At 52.4% G+C, this 13034-nt stretch overlaps 2 protein-coding genes across 4 annotated transcripts in view; one reads left to right on the forward strand and one right to left on the reverse strand.

Moving 5' to 3' along the window:
* The window catches only part of BCAS4 (breast carcinoma amplified sequence 4), an 82648-nt gene that overhangs the window by 41514 nt on the left and 28100 nt on the right, over positions 1-13034 (forward strand). For 2 of the 3 annotated variants that reach the window (XM_514721.7, XM_063803110.1), the window contains exon 4: positions 5084-5218. The exons of the other annotated variant lie outside the window; for it this stretch is intronic. In XM_514721.7, coding sequence (XP_514721.2) covers positions 5084-5218 — 135 coding nt within the window. The remainder of the gene's footprint in view (positions 1-5083; positions 5219-13034) is intronic. 3 annotated transcript variants of the gene reach the window in all.
* LOC101058899 (thymosin beta-4) lies at positions 3748-4125 on the reverse strand. The gene has a single exon (XM_003953771.5). It carries the CDS (start codon positions 4064-4066, stop codon positions 3932-3934), a length of 135 nt encoding a protein of 44 aa, XP_003953820.3. The 5' UTR covers positions 4067-4125; the 3' UTR covers positions 3748-3931.

A 13034-nucleotide genomic window follows, 5' to 3' on the forward strand; every position in this document is an offset into this window, starting at 1 on the left:
GTGACCTCTCAGGCCAGAACTTGACCCTTTATCAGTTGTATTAATAAAAACTAACTTTTTTTTTTGAGACAAGTTCTCGCTCTGTCATCCAGGCTGGAGTGCAGTGGTGCAATCACACTTCCTGGCCTCAACCGATCCTCCCACCTCAGCCTCTCGAATAGCTGGGACTACAGGTGTGTGCCACCATGCCCAGCTAATTTTTTGTATTTTCTGTAGAGATGGAGTTTTGCCGTGTTGCTCAGGCTCATCTTGAACTCCTGGGTCAAGCAATCTGCCCACTTTGGCCTCTCAAAGTGCCAAGATTACAGGCATGAGCCACCATGCCCAGCCAACAAAAACTAGTACTTTTGAATGCCTACTACAAGCCAGGGACTATGAGTGCTTTACACATAAGAACTCACTTCAACTCCACAGCAACCCCAGGAGCAAGGTCCTGCTATTAGTCTCATTTTACAGAAAAAGCCGCCGAGGCACAGAGATGAGAAGTGACTCTCCTGAGTTCACACAGGTGGGTAGTGGTAGAACTGGGGTTTCAAAGTTTATGTTCCCCCCTCCTGGATGTCAACACACCTTTCTGGACAGGACCCATGCTCTGAAACTGGGAATTATTTGGTGGAAGTGTTCAAATTCTCCAGGCATAGTGGCTCGGCCTGTAATCCCAGCATTTTGGGAGGCCGAAGTGGGAGGATCACTTGAGCCCAGGAGTTCAAGATCAGCCTGGGCAACATGGCAAGACCCCTGTGTCCAGGGGGGGAAAAGTGTTCAAATTCCTCGGTACTTGCCAATATATTTTTAAACAATGAGGCTTTCCTTCCCTCCCTCTCAGCTGATTATAAAAGTAGTATATCTTTATTGAAGAGGAAAATATGCAGAAATCAATCATGCTCCCTGCACCCAGCCCTCAGGGTGGCTAAGATTAGCAGTGGGCCCTCTCGCTCACCTGCAGCCACCACATCCTGGCTGTGTGGGTGGACGTGTGCGTCTCCTCTCCCTGGAGTCGGAGCTGCCCTGGCCCAGGTTTCAGCCTCTCTGGCTGCGGCTTGGCTGGGCTGGCCTCACTGGCAGGCATTTTGGAGACAGTTCAGACATCGCGAGTACACATTCCTCAGCTTCGCCTCACACTCTCCACCAGATTGGTATTAACGCTGGGAGCGTAAAATTGGAATCGGCTGGAGGAAGGGGAGTCGGCACTTTCGTCTGAGTTTTACAAGCATATGTGCTGGCTGAGCCAGGCCTCTGAGGCTAGAGCCCTTGGCATATGCTTCCTGGCCCATTTCCCACCCACCCACCTCTACACACACACACATGCACACATCTGCACATACACACACACACACACACATGACGTGGCTGATTCAGCCTTTCAGCCCTGCTACAGCCAGAACCCCAGGGTGGCAGCAGCACGAGAGAAGCCTCCATCTTGGGTTCACCCAATGTCGTTTTGCTAAGGATACACTCATTCACTCATTCACTCATTCATTCATTCATGCACGTGTGCATTTATGCATCCACCACCCATATGGGCCCTGTCTCCTGGACCAGGCTCTGGTCTTGGCCTGTGAGCAGTGCTGACTCAGCAGCTTCTGTTTTAGAACCCACATTCTAAAGGGCGTGGACCATGAATAGATAAGAATTTCAGAGGGCAATGAGGGCTGTGAAGACCAGGAATCTGGGTGGCTCCAGAGTGCCTGCCGGGGCTATATGAGATCAGGTGCTCAGGGACAGTTAGATGGAAGCCTGAAAGACAGACTCGGCGCAGTGGCTCACGCCTGTAATCCCAGCACTTTGGGAGGCTGAGTCAGGTGGAACACCTGGGATCGGGAGTTCGAGGCCAGCCTGGCCAACATGGTGAAACACCGTCTTTATTAAAAATACAAAGTTAGAATGGGTGTAGTGCCTCACACCTGTAATCTCAGCAGTTTGGGAGGCTGAGGCGGGTGGGTCACCTGAGATTGGGAGTTCGAGACCAGCCTGACCAACACAGAGAAACTCCGTCTCTACTAAAAATACAAAATTAGCTGGACGTGGTGGTGCTTGCCTGTAATCCCAGCTACTCAGGAGGCTAAGGCAGGAGAATTGCTTGAACTCGGGAGGCAGAGGTTGCAGCGGGCCAAGATCACGCTATTGCACTCCAGCCTGGGCGACAGAGTGAGACTCCATCTTAAAAAAAACAAAACAAACAAACAAACACCCACACACACAAGCAGGGCCACACCCCATGGAGAAAGGAGAGCAGGGCGCTATAGGCAGGGAGTGGAGGTGCAGAGGCCCTGTGGGGTGAGGCTGGGCACTTTAAAGGAACCAAAGGGAAGCGCGTGGAGGGAGGAGGGAAGGTAGGGCTAGATGGCAGGAGGCCTGACAGGTCTTGGGAGGACTGCATTTCATGGTATTATTGAAGGAGAGGCTTTCCCAGAAGCAGCCAGCACTGAAGTGTCCTCATTCCTGTTCCTGGTATGAGAAAAATCTTTTCTATTTTACTAGTGGAACAAAGCAGGCCACAGAGGTGCTGCCTTGTCTGAGATGGCACTGTAGTCCCCACCTCTGCTGCCTTTAGCCATGTACACACATGCATACGCACACTAACACATGCCCATACATGTACTGAGCACAGAGACAGTATGAAAAGACAGACACCAGAGGTCACAAATGGGTGAGTTACATTTTACTGGGCCTGAACAGTATTTTTTTTTAAAGTGTAGATTTATTGCTAACATTGAATAAAACAAGATTTTTCGTAAAATCTGAATGTCCTTTTTAAAATGATAGTGTCTGAGATTTGATGGGCTCTTAATATGTACTAAGCACTCTACTTGTTGAATAAGGTTAGTGTTTTTGTTTTTTGAAATGGAGCTTGCCCTGTCCCCCAGGCTGGAATGCAGTGTCATGATCTCAGCTCACTGCAACCTCTGCCTCCCGGGTTCAAGTAATTCTCGTACCTTAGTCTCCCGAGTAGCTGGGAATACAGGCATGCACCACCACACTCGGCTAATTTTTTTTGTATTTTTAATAGAGATGGGGTTTCGCCATGCTGGCCAGGCTGGTCTCAAACTCCTGGCCTCAAGTGATCAGCCTGCCTTGGCCTCCCAAAGTGCTGGGATTATAGGCATGAGAGCTATTCCACCTGGCCAAGGTTGATATTGTTTTTAATCCCCATTTTTCAGATAATAAAATGGAGGCTAATAGAAGTTAAGTAACTTGCCGAAAGGCACACAAGTAACTGTTGAGAGGTAGAATTTGGATTCTAATCCAGAGAGTCCGATCATAGCTCACTGCGGCCTTGAACTCCTGGGCTCAAGTGATCCTCCTGCCCCAGCATCCTGAGTAGCTGGAACTACAGGCACATGCCACCATGCCTGGCTAATTTTTCAATTTTTTGTAGAGATGGGGTTTTACCATGTTGCCCAGGCTGGTCTTAAATTCCTGGCCTCAAGTGACCCTCCCTGGCTTCAGCCTCCCAAAGTATTGAGATTACAGTCATGAGGTACCATGCCCAGCCAGAATTCTTTTTTTATTTATTTTAATTTTATTTATTTTTAAGTTTTTAAACTTTTTATTTGCATATTAAAAAAATTGTGCATTCCAATAATTAAAATCATTTGAACAACAAGAAAAAAATGGCACTCTGATTAAACTGCATTACAGCCTGCAGGACACCTTGGGCCAGCTTGGTTTTACTCTAGATTTCACTGTTGTCCCACCCCACTTCCTTCACCAACATGCAAGTTCTTTCCTTCCCTGCCAGCCAGATAGACAGATGGGAGAGGCAGGCGCGGCCTTCGTTGTCAGTAGTTCTTTGATGTGAAAGGGGCAGCACAGTCATTTAAACTTGATCCAACCTCTTTGCATCTTACAAAGTTAAACAGCTAAAAGAAGTAAAATAAGAAGGCAATGCTTGTGGAATGTACAGTGCATATTGGCGGCGCACGCCTCATTACGATTCGCCTGCTTGCTTCTCCTGTTCAATCGTTTCTTTGGAAGGCAGTGGATTTTTCTCTTGCGTCTCTGTCTTCTTCAGTTTCGACTTATCGAATTTCTCGATCTCAGCCATATCGGATTTGTCAGACATGGTTACGGAGGAAAAGCGGAGCGAGGCACGCGAGAACGAGCGAAGTCTGGTCTGCGTAGTGGCCACCACTGAGTTGTCCAATTTTATTTATTTTTTTGAGACGGAGTTTCACTCTTGTTGCGCAGGCTGGACTGCAATGGTGCAATCTCAGCTCACTGCAACCTCCGCCTCCCGGGTTCAAGTAATTTTCCTGTCTCAGCCTCCCGAGTAGCTGGGATTACGGGCATGTGCCACCATGTCCGGCTACTTTTTGTATTTTTAGCAGAGACGCAGTTTCACCATGTTGGCCAGGCTGGTCTTGAACTCCTGACCTCAGGTGATCTACCCGCCTCAGCCTCCCAAAGTGCTGGGATTACAGGCGTGAGCCACCGCACCCCTTTTTCTTCTTGAAACTGGCAGCTCTGCACTTGAGGCCTGGAGCTGAATGGTCCCTGTGGGCCTGGACTCAGCTTTCTGGTTGACCCTGCTTCCCATTAGGCCCCCTTTACCTGCTTGTTTCCTGCCAGGCCCTTGGTGGCTTCTGAGTTCGAATATACAGCACATCCACTATTAAAATGAGCAATTGTGTGTCCTTAATGTAGATGAAAAGTACAAATAAATAAATAAGCATTTGGGCTATTTCTATAAAATCAACTTTTAACAAAAAAGGCTTTGAAATCTGATGAATGTGCCCTGAGACCCCCCGCCCCTGCCCCTGCCACTTCCTGGCTTTGTGACTTTGAGCAGGTGACCCAGCCTCTCTGAGCCTTGATTTTCCTCCCCTCTAAAATGGAGGCTAAGAACAAGGTCCCTATGGGGAAAAAGCAAGAGGCCACCAGCGGGAGCTGTGACCGTTGTCAGGGTTTCTGCAGGTGCCCCTCCAGCTAAGCAGGCCCTGCTGCCTTGCAGGGAGCCCCATTGGAGGGAGGCTGGTCGCAGTGATGAAAGGCCTGGAGTCCCCACCAGCCCAGGGAGTGTGGTCAGGAATGGGCTCCAGCCTGCACAGATGCGGCATCATGGCTTCTCCGTGTCCCTCAGGCCTTCGTCAAGATGGTTGGACACCACGTCGCCTTCCTGGAAGCAGACGTGCTTCAGGCTGAGCGGGACCATGGGGCCTTCCCGCAGGCCCTGCGGAGGTGGCTGGGATCCGCAGGGCTCCCCTCCTTCAGGAACGTGAGTATCCTGCCCCGAGAAGTGAGGGGAGGGCCTCTCCCCCTTCCCTCCGCCGACCCCAGCGTGGGGAGGAGCGCGCAGGAAGCAGAGTTCAGGGGGGCACATTTCACTTCTGCAGACAGGAAACGGGTACGGGCGGCCAGGCACCTCAGCCTTTCTCTGTCCCCCGTGAGCCCTGGGCTGTGACGGTTCGTGTGCTCATGTACCATTTATTGGGCGCCTACTGTTTGCTGAGTGCCATCTGAGGTTACGGTGGTGAGCAGAAACAGCTCCTGCCCTCCTGCCCATCCTTGCACACTTAGGGACAGTGCCCAGGATGACATCTAGAATTCCGGCCAGGTTGCCCTTCCTGAGGCAGGAGTCAGCCTCGAGCTGGCCCGACAAGCTGGGGAAGGGGGACGGGCATCCCTCCTGCATATGGCTCTCTGTGGCCTGCAAAGGCTGTTCTCTTCCTCGTCTCTCCTCTGTCTTCCTGGGATCCTCTCCATGGCCCCACAAGGAAGGAAGGATCATGTATCCTTTTTGTCTTGTTTTGAAATGGGGTCTCACTCTGTCACCCAGGCTGGAGTGCAGTGGCGTGATCTCAGCTCACTGCAACCTTTGCCTCCTGGGTTCAAGTGATTCTCCTACCTCAGCCTCCCAGGTAGCTGGGATTACAGGTGCACGTCACCATGCCCAGCTAATTTTTGTATTTTTAGTAGAGATGGGGTTTCACCATGTTGGCCAGGCTGGTCTCGAAGTCCTGACCTCAGGTGATCCACCTGCCTTGGCCTCCCAAAGTGCTGGGATTACAGGCATGAGCCACCGTGCCTGGCCAATCACCCTCATTTTATAGGTGAGAAGACGGAGGCTCAGGGAAGGAGATAAGGGGACTTGTCTGAGGCCACGGGCCTGGAGCGCCTGTTTCTGGTGACTTGCCCCCTTCACAGGAAAGGTGTCACCTAGCGGGGCCTCTTGTGGCTCCTTGGGCTCTGCCTGCAGGTATCCCCTCTACTGCCCTGTCTCCACTGTTTCTACCTGTCCACACCTTATCTCCACTTTATCACAGCAGCCCATTTAGTGAGTGCTTTTTGTTTTTGAGATAGGATCTCATTCTGTCACCCAGACTGGAATGCAGGTGTGATCCTAGCTCATCGCAGCCTGGAACTCCTGGGCTCAAGTGATCCTCCCACCTTAGCCTCCCAAGTAGTTGGGACTGCAGGCACGCACCATCACACCTGGCTAATTTTTCTTTTTGTAGAGACAGAGGCTCGCTTTGCTGCCCAGGCTGGTCTCCGTCTCTTGGACTTCAGCGATCCTCCTGCCTTGACTTCCCAAAGTGCTGAGATTACAGGCATGAGCTACCATGCCTGGCCTTATTGAGTGCTTACGAGGTTCCAGGCTCTGCGTTAGGCATTTTATATGCAGTAATTCATTTATCTTTCCCAGCCATCTTGTGTGCTGGGTACTAACAGTATCTCCATTTAACAGGTGAGGAAATGAAACTTCAGAAAGTGTCAGGGGTTCTGCCCGTGGGCAGAATTTGGCCCATGTCAACTCATTCTATTTGGCCAGGCAATGTATTTAAACATTGCGACTTGAAATGCCTGATAGGACATGTGCTTTCCAGTCACAGGCTCCTGGCCTCATTGTACCTGCCTGAGGCATGTGCTGTTCACCTGCCTGAGGCATGTGCTGTTCACCTGCCTGCTTCCAGGTGAGTGTTTTGCCCAAGCTTGTAACAGCTGGACAGTGGCCTCCCAGATCTCATGGTCTAGGAACTCCTCTTGATCCTTCAGAGACCAAGTTAAAGACACCTCCTGTGAGAAGCCCTCTGGGATTGCCCCTCTTCAGACAAACTCCATTTCTTTGCTTTCCAAAGACAATGAAGTCATGAGCTGCATCCTTTGTCCTCTCCCTCAACTTATGGTGACCATTCCCGAGTGACATTTCCCACTGATGGCTTTAAAAGCACATTTGGGGCCAGGCACGGTGGCTTATGCTTGTAATACCAGCACTTTGGGAGGCCAAGGCATGTGGATCACTTGAGCCCAGGAGTTCGAGACCAGCCTGGGCAACATGGCAAAACCCCATTTATACAAAAAATAGAAAAGTTAGCTGGGCATGGTGGCGCATCCCTGTGGTCTCAGTTACTCGGGAGGCTGAGGTGGGTGGATCACTTGAGCCTAGCCTGGGAGGTGGAGGTGGAGGTGAGCCGAGATCGCATGACTGCACTCAGCCTAGGTAACAGAGTGAGGCCCTGTCTCACAAAAAAAAGCACATTAGGGGCCAGATGTGGTAGCTCATGGCTATAATCCCACCACTTTGGGGGGCCAAGGTGGGAGGATTGCTTGAGTTCAAGACCAGCCTTGGCAACAAAGCAAGACCTTGTCTCTACAAAAAAGTATCCAAGTGTGATGGCATGCACCTGTGGCCCTAGCTACTCAGGAGGCTGAGGTAGGAGGATCACTTGAGCCTAGGAGTTTGAGACTGCAATGAACCATTGTCATGCCACTACACTCTAGCCTGGACAACAGAACAAGACCCTATCTCTGAAAATTAAAAAAAACAAAAAACAAATTTAAGACACGTGGGGGGCAGAAAGGACACAGGACCTTGGCTGCCCATGTCCTGTTAGAACCCAAGTATCCTAACAGTGGGTCCTGCCTGTCATTTAATACACTTCTTGCAGTCTGCACAGTCATCCCGATGAGGTTGGTGCTAGTGTTCCCATTTACAGAGGCAGAGACTGAGGCTTGGAGATGGAGAATCACCTATCCAGAGTCACTACTGGGTTTGGAATCCAGGCCTGTGGGGTGTGAAACTGAGGTCCCCCCAGCACTCCTGCTGCAGGGATGTGGCATCCCCCCCGGGGTGTGGCTGGGGCATGCTGGGACCTGCACCCTCTCCTCTCCGCCACACTGGGCCTTGCTAAGCCTTGGAGAGCCCCCTAGACCTACCTGCAGTGACTTGTTCCAGGAAGCGCGTCTTGGCCAGGGGTGGGTGAGTCATTCAGCAACCCCAGTGTGTTGTTCTTGGCCCCACAAGGGCTTTGTCTGGGGGAGGTGGTGCAGCCTAGTGTGTGCGTATGTGTGTGCAGACCTGAAGGCTCCAGGGCTGTGGCTGCTCCAGGGTGTGAGCTGGAGGGGCCCTTGCAGAATGATGATCATCACCGCTGGTGTTGGGGCCGACTCTGTAGTCGCCTCACACCCCACCCTGTGAAGAGGGTGTGGTCATTGTTCCTGTTTTACAGATGAGGAAACCGAGTCACTGAGGGGTTAAGTTGCTTGCCCACCCAGAAAATGGTGGAGCTGGGATTTGAACTTGTGATGTCTGGGCCCAGAGCTGGTGCCCTGCACCCCATTGGTCCATTCTATGCCCTCCCTGACCCCCGGACCTGCTCTCTGGGAGGTGAGAGTCCTCGTAGGGTGCCCAGGCATTCTCAGTGTCTTCCATCTTGATTATTTCAAAGCTGGGATTTTGTGCCGTCTGTAGTCAGTTCCCCTCAGCGCCTCCTCCCCCAGGGTGGACACCTCCTTTCCTTGACCCTGAAGGGCCATCACCCTCAGAGGCTGACATTCCAGTCTCCACCAAGGGCTTGGATCTCCACCAAGCCCTTCTCCCGGGGCCTGTTCCAATGCCCGGCATAGGTCTGAGAGGCCCAGGCAGCCGGGGGCTCGGAGAGCTTTGGTTTCTCTCCTGGTCTCTCCCCCAGGACCCCACTGCTCCCCTGAGGCAGGTGTTTGAGGCCTCCCCCGACCCCAGGCTGGCCCGAACAGTGACCATCCAGACGCAGCAGCCAGTCAGGGTGACCTGGCCATGTGGCGCCCCTGGGCTGTCTGTTCCTCACCCACCCGTGCTGCCTCCAAAGGGTCCGTGGAGTGGAGAGGGCTGAGGTGGGACAAGGATATTGGGTGGCCCCACGGGAATGCTGGCATGGGCTTCTGCCCCTGTGGGAGGAGCCACACCACTCGCCAGAGGCGCAGCCCCCAGAGAGGGCAGGCTGCCCGCTGCCCAGGTGACTTGGTGCTGGTGTGGACATTGCCTGTGGCCTGGGCTGGCCCGAGGGGTCCAGTGCAGGAAGTGACCTGGGGATACTAGCGATCCCCCTCAGCCAGCTTTCCGACTGGATCCTGGCCTCTCAGCCCTACCTTTGAGCTGCCTGAGAAAGAGGCATTTGCTCCACAGACGGAGCCAGCCTGTGCCCCAGGCCCTTGGCGCCCAGCCACAAAAATGTACGCATGACCATGCTACGACACATGTATTTCATGGCACAAAAGTCCACATTTTCATGCTGCACTATATAAACGAAAAGTTTTTAGTTATGCTTTTATATTGATCGTTATAACATTGTGAGGTTTTAATAAGAATTGCCCCTCTCTTTTATTGTAGCTAAGCCCCTTCTGTGACATGTCTTAGCTGTGTGACCATGGGCAAGTCTCTTAGGCTTTGTAAGCCTCAGAGACAGCCAGGCACAGTGGCTTCCACTCATAATCCCAGCACTTTGGGAGGCCAGGGTGGGAGGATCAGTTGAGCTGGGAACTACATAGGGAGACCACGTCTCTAATTTATAGATATTATTAAAATAATACCTTTTTGAGATCTTAAAGTTATTTTGAATTGTTCCGAGATGGCTTCTCAGTGACCTCAGAATAAAATCCAAACTCCTTGTCATGGCCTGCAAGAGGCTGCATGATCTGGTCACGTTCAGTCTCTCTCTCTTTTTTTTTTTTTTTTTTTTTTGAGACAGTCTCACTCTGTCGCACAGGCTGGAGTGCAGTGGTGCAATCTCGGCTCACTGCAACCTCCGCCTCTCGGGTTCAAGCGATTCTCCTGCCTCAGCCTCCTGAGTAGCTGGGATTACATGCGCCCACCACCACGCCAGGCTAATTTTTGTATTTTTAGTAGAGACAGGGTTTTGCCATGTTGGCCAGGCTGGTCTCGAACTCCTGACTTCAGGTGATCTGCCCACCTCGGCCTCCCAAAGTGCTGGGATTACAGGCGTGACCCACCACGCCCAGCTTAAAATAATATCTTTAAAGTTCAAAAAAAAATTAAGCCTCAGAGAGTCTGACTGAGTCAGTGAGCCGGCACGGGCAGGTTCATGAGAGGCTTTGCTTACTAGAAAACTGTTTGGATTTGATGGAAAATGATGAGGGCCCACGCTAAAGCAGAGGAGGAAAGCTCCGGAACTCTCAGGAGGGATTCCGAGCATGGAGCGGAAGAGCGTCGGCCACCTGAAAAGCCAGCCGGTAGAGTGATCTCAGCTCACTGCAACCTCCGCTTCCTGGGGTCAAGCGATTCTCCTGTCTCAGCCTCCCGAGTAGCTGGGATTACAGGCGCGCACCACAATGCCTGGCTAATTTTTGTATTTTTAGTAGAGACGGAGTTTCGACACATTGGCCAAGTTGGTCTCGAACTCCTGACCTCAAGTGATCCACCCACCTCGGCCTCCCAAAGTGTCGGGATTATAGGTGTGAGCCACTGCACCCGGTTGAAAAGCCAGCTTTGCTTGTGAGGAATGGAGTGGTCCAGGACAGACTCAACACTTAGTGCTCAGCGGTGAGCGGGAATCACGGGGCAGCTGACAGAGCCAGCCCTGCTGTGCCAGGCACTGTTTTCAGCTTGTCAATCCTCATAACATCCCACGAGGGAGGTGCTATTTCTATCTCCATCTTACAGGTGAGGAAACTGAGGCACAGAGAGGGTAACTAACTTACCCAGGATCACACAGTTGGACATGAGGATATGAATCCACGTTCTTCTTTCCATCACATATTGCCTTGGTAGAGAGCTGTGATCTCTTCAGGGAGCTTGTGTCTGGTCCAAGAATACAGACAGTGACCAAATTCAAAGAAAATTCAGTTACAGGTGGGACACAGTGGCTCATGCCTGTAATCCCAGCACTTTGGGAGGCCTAGGTGGGTGGGTCACTTGAGCCCAGGAGTTCCAGACCAGCCTGGGCAATATGCAAAACCCCATCTCTACCAAAAAAAATACAAAACTTTGCCAGGGGTGGTGGTGCATGCCTGTATTCCCAGCTACTCAGGAGGTGGAAGGATCACTTGAGCACAGGAGGTCAAGGCTGCAGTGAGCCATAATCGTACCACTGCTCTCCATCCTGGGAAACAGAGCAAGACTCTGTCTCAAACAACAGCAACAACAACAACAAAAAACAGAAAATTCAGTTAGATGGCTGTTTCTAAAGGGGGCCCTTTAGCTGGGCATGGTAGTGCATGCCTGTGGTCCCAGCTACTTGGGAGGCTGGGGTGGGAAGATTGCTTGAGCCCAGGAGTTCAAGGCTGCAGTGAGTCGAGATTGCACCACTGCACTCCAGCCTGGGTGACAGAGTGAGACCCTGTCTCTGCAAAATAAAATGTACAAAAAATTAAAAGGGATCCCAGGTCTGAGGGGTCAGGAGTGGCCTCTGAGGAGGGGCTGTGGAAGCTGAGAGCTAGATGATGAGTAAGTGTCAGTGTGGAGTCAGAAGAAAGAGCGCTCCCGGCCAAGGGAACTGCCATTGCAAAATCTCTGCAACACACCTGAGCTTGGTGCTTGAGAAATCGCCAGTCCAGCGTGGGCTGCATGAGCCAGGGCAGAGTGGAGAGAGAGAAGGTCTGGGAGGTAGCAGGGACCAGATTGTGCAGGGTCTCAAGGCCACACAGAGGAATTTAACACTATTCTAAGGGCGATTCTTGTAGCAGGGGAGTGACTTGGCCAAATTTGCTTCACTTGGCAAGAAACCAGGGCTCGTTCTCTGCTCTGAGCTCAGGCTGGCATTCAGGGTCTGTGACGTCTTAGGACTTGAACACCAGAGCTGAGCAGGGCACGTGGGTGCCCTCCAGGCTGCAGGTTTGGTTGTTTGGAATGTTTCCTCCCCTGGAAATATCTAATGCTGTGCCCTGAGCTCTCTGGAATCCTCCCCTTGCCAGGTCTCAGGGCCCTTGTCCGGTCAGAGGAAAGAAAAGAGGCTCCAGAAAGGGGCCCAGGTCTTCCAGACAAATGTCCCTGAGACCCTGCTAGAGGGGGCAGCCATCAGCCCACCGCCTGCTTGCGGAGGGCCCCTCACATCTGGAGATGGTTTCAGGCATGTGCGGAAGTGAAAGTGTGAAATGGGGCTGGAGCCCTGCGGGCTGCGGACCTCGGAAGTGCACAGAGGCCACAGCAGGTGTCCCCTTGGCCGGGCCAGCTTCCTGCTGACCGTGCCAGGCCGGCCCTCCTCCTGGCTCACGTGCCCAGAGGCACAGAGCAGCCTCACTAATTTGTTGTAAACCACTGTTTGTTTTCTGCCGCCAAAACATCTTGTTCACGAGGTGTCATTTTGATTAATTTTTCTGATGGAGAAGAACACGGTGCTTCCCAGGGAAGCTCTTTGGCTGACAGCAAAGCTGACTGGGCCAACTCCTGACTCCTGCACAGAGCAGTGCTGCCCTGGGGGAGGGAAGCTTGGCTGGGACTTGGGGCTGCCTGGCCCACCTGTTCACCCCTACCCCCACCAGGGCAGCAGAGGCCTGGGGAGACCGTGCTTGCTGAGACCTTCCCAGAAAGAAAGATGGGCAGAGGGGCTGGAGGGGAGCCAGGGTGGCTTTGGAGCAAAGCAGAGCCAGGACAGGCAGGGTGTGAGATGTCACCTGGTCCCACAGTTGCAGCGCTCCCAGGGTGATCTGGTAACAGCAATGAGTGAGTGAGTCTTCTGGGCATGAGACAGGAGGGAGGTGGGGACTGTGGCGAATTGCAGACCCCATGCCTCACGTACAGGAGTGGAACTTTGCCTGGCGCCAGCCTCGCATAAATGGCGGCCAGTGGTCACCAGGTTTTCCTATATGGGGGAGAAAGC

The sequence above is a fragment of the Pan troglodytes genome, chromosome 21 (genome assembly GCF_028858775.2).
Source record: "Pan troglodytes isolate AG18354 chromosome 21, NHGRI_mPanTro3-v2.0_pri, whole genome shotgun sequence".
Taxonomy (NCBI): domain Eukaryota; kingdom Metazoa; phylum Chordata; class Mammalia; order Primates; family Hominidae; genus Pan; species Pan troglodytes.

Excerpts from the sequence above, each read along its gene's own strand:
- LOC101058899 (XM_003953771.5), bottom strand. The coding sequence starts at position 4,066 with ATGTCTGACAAATCCGATATGGCTGAGATCGAGAAATTCGATAAGTCG.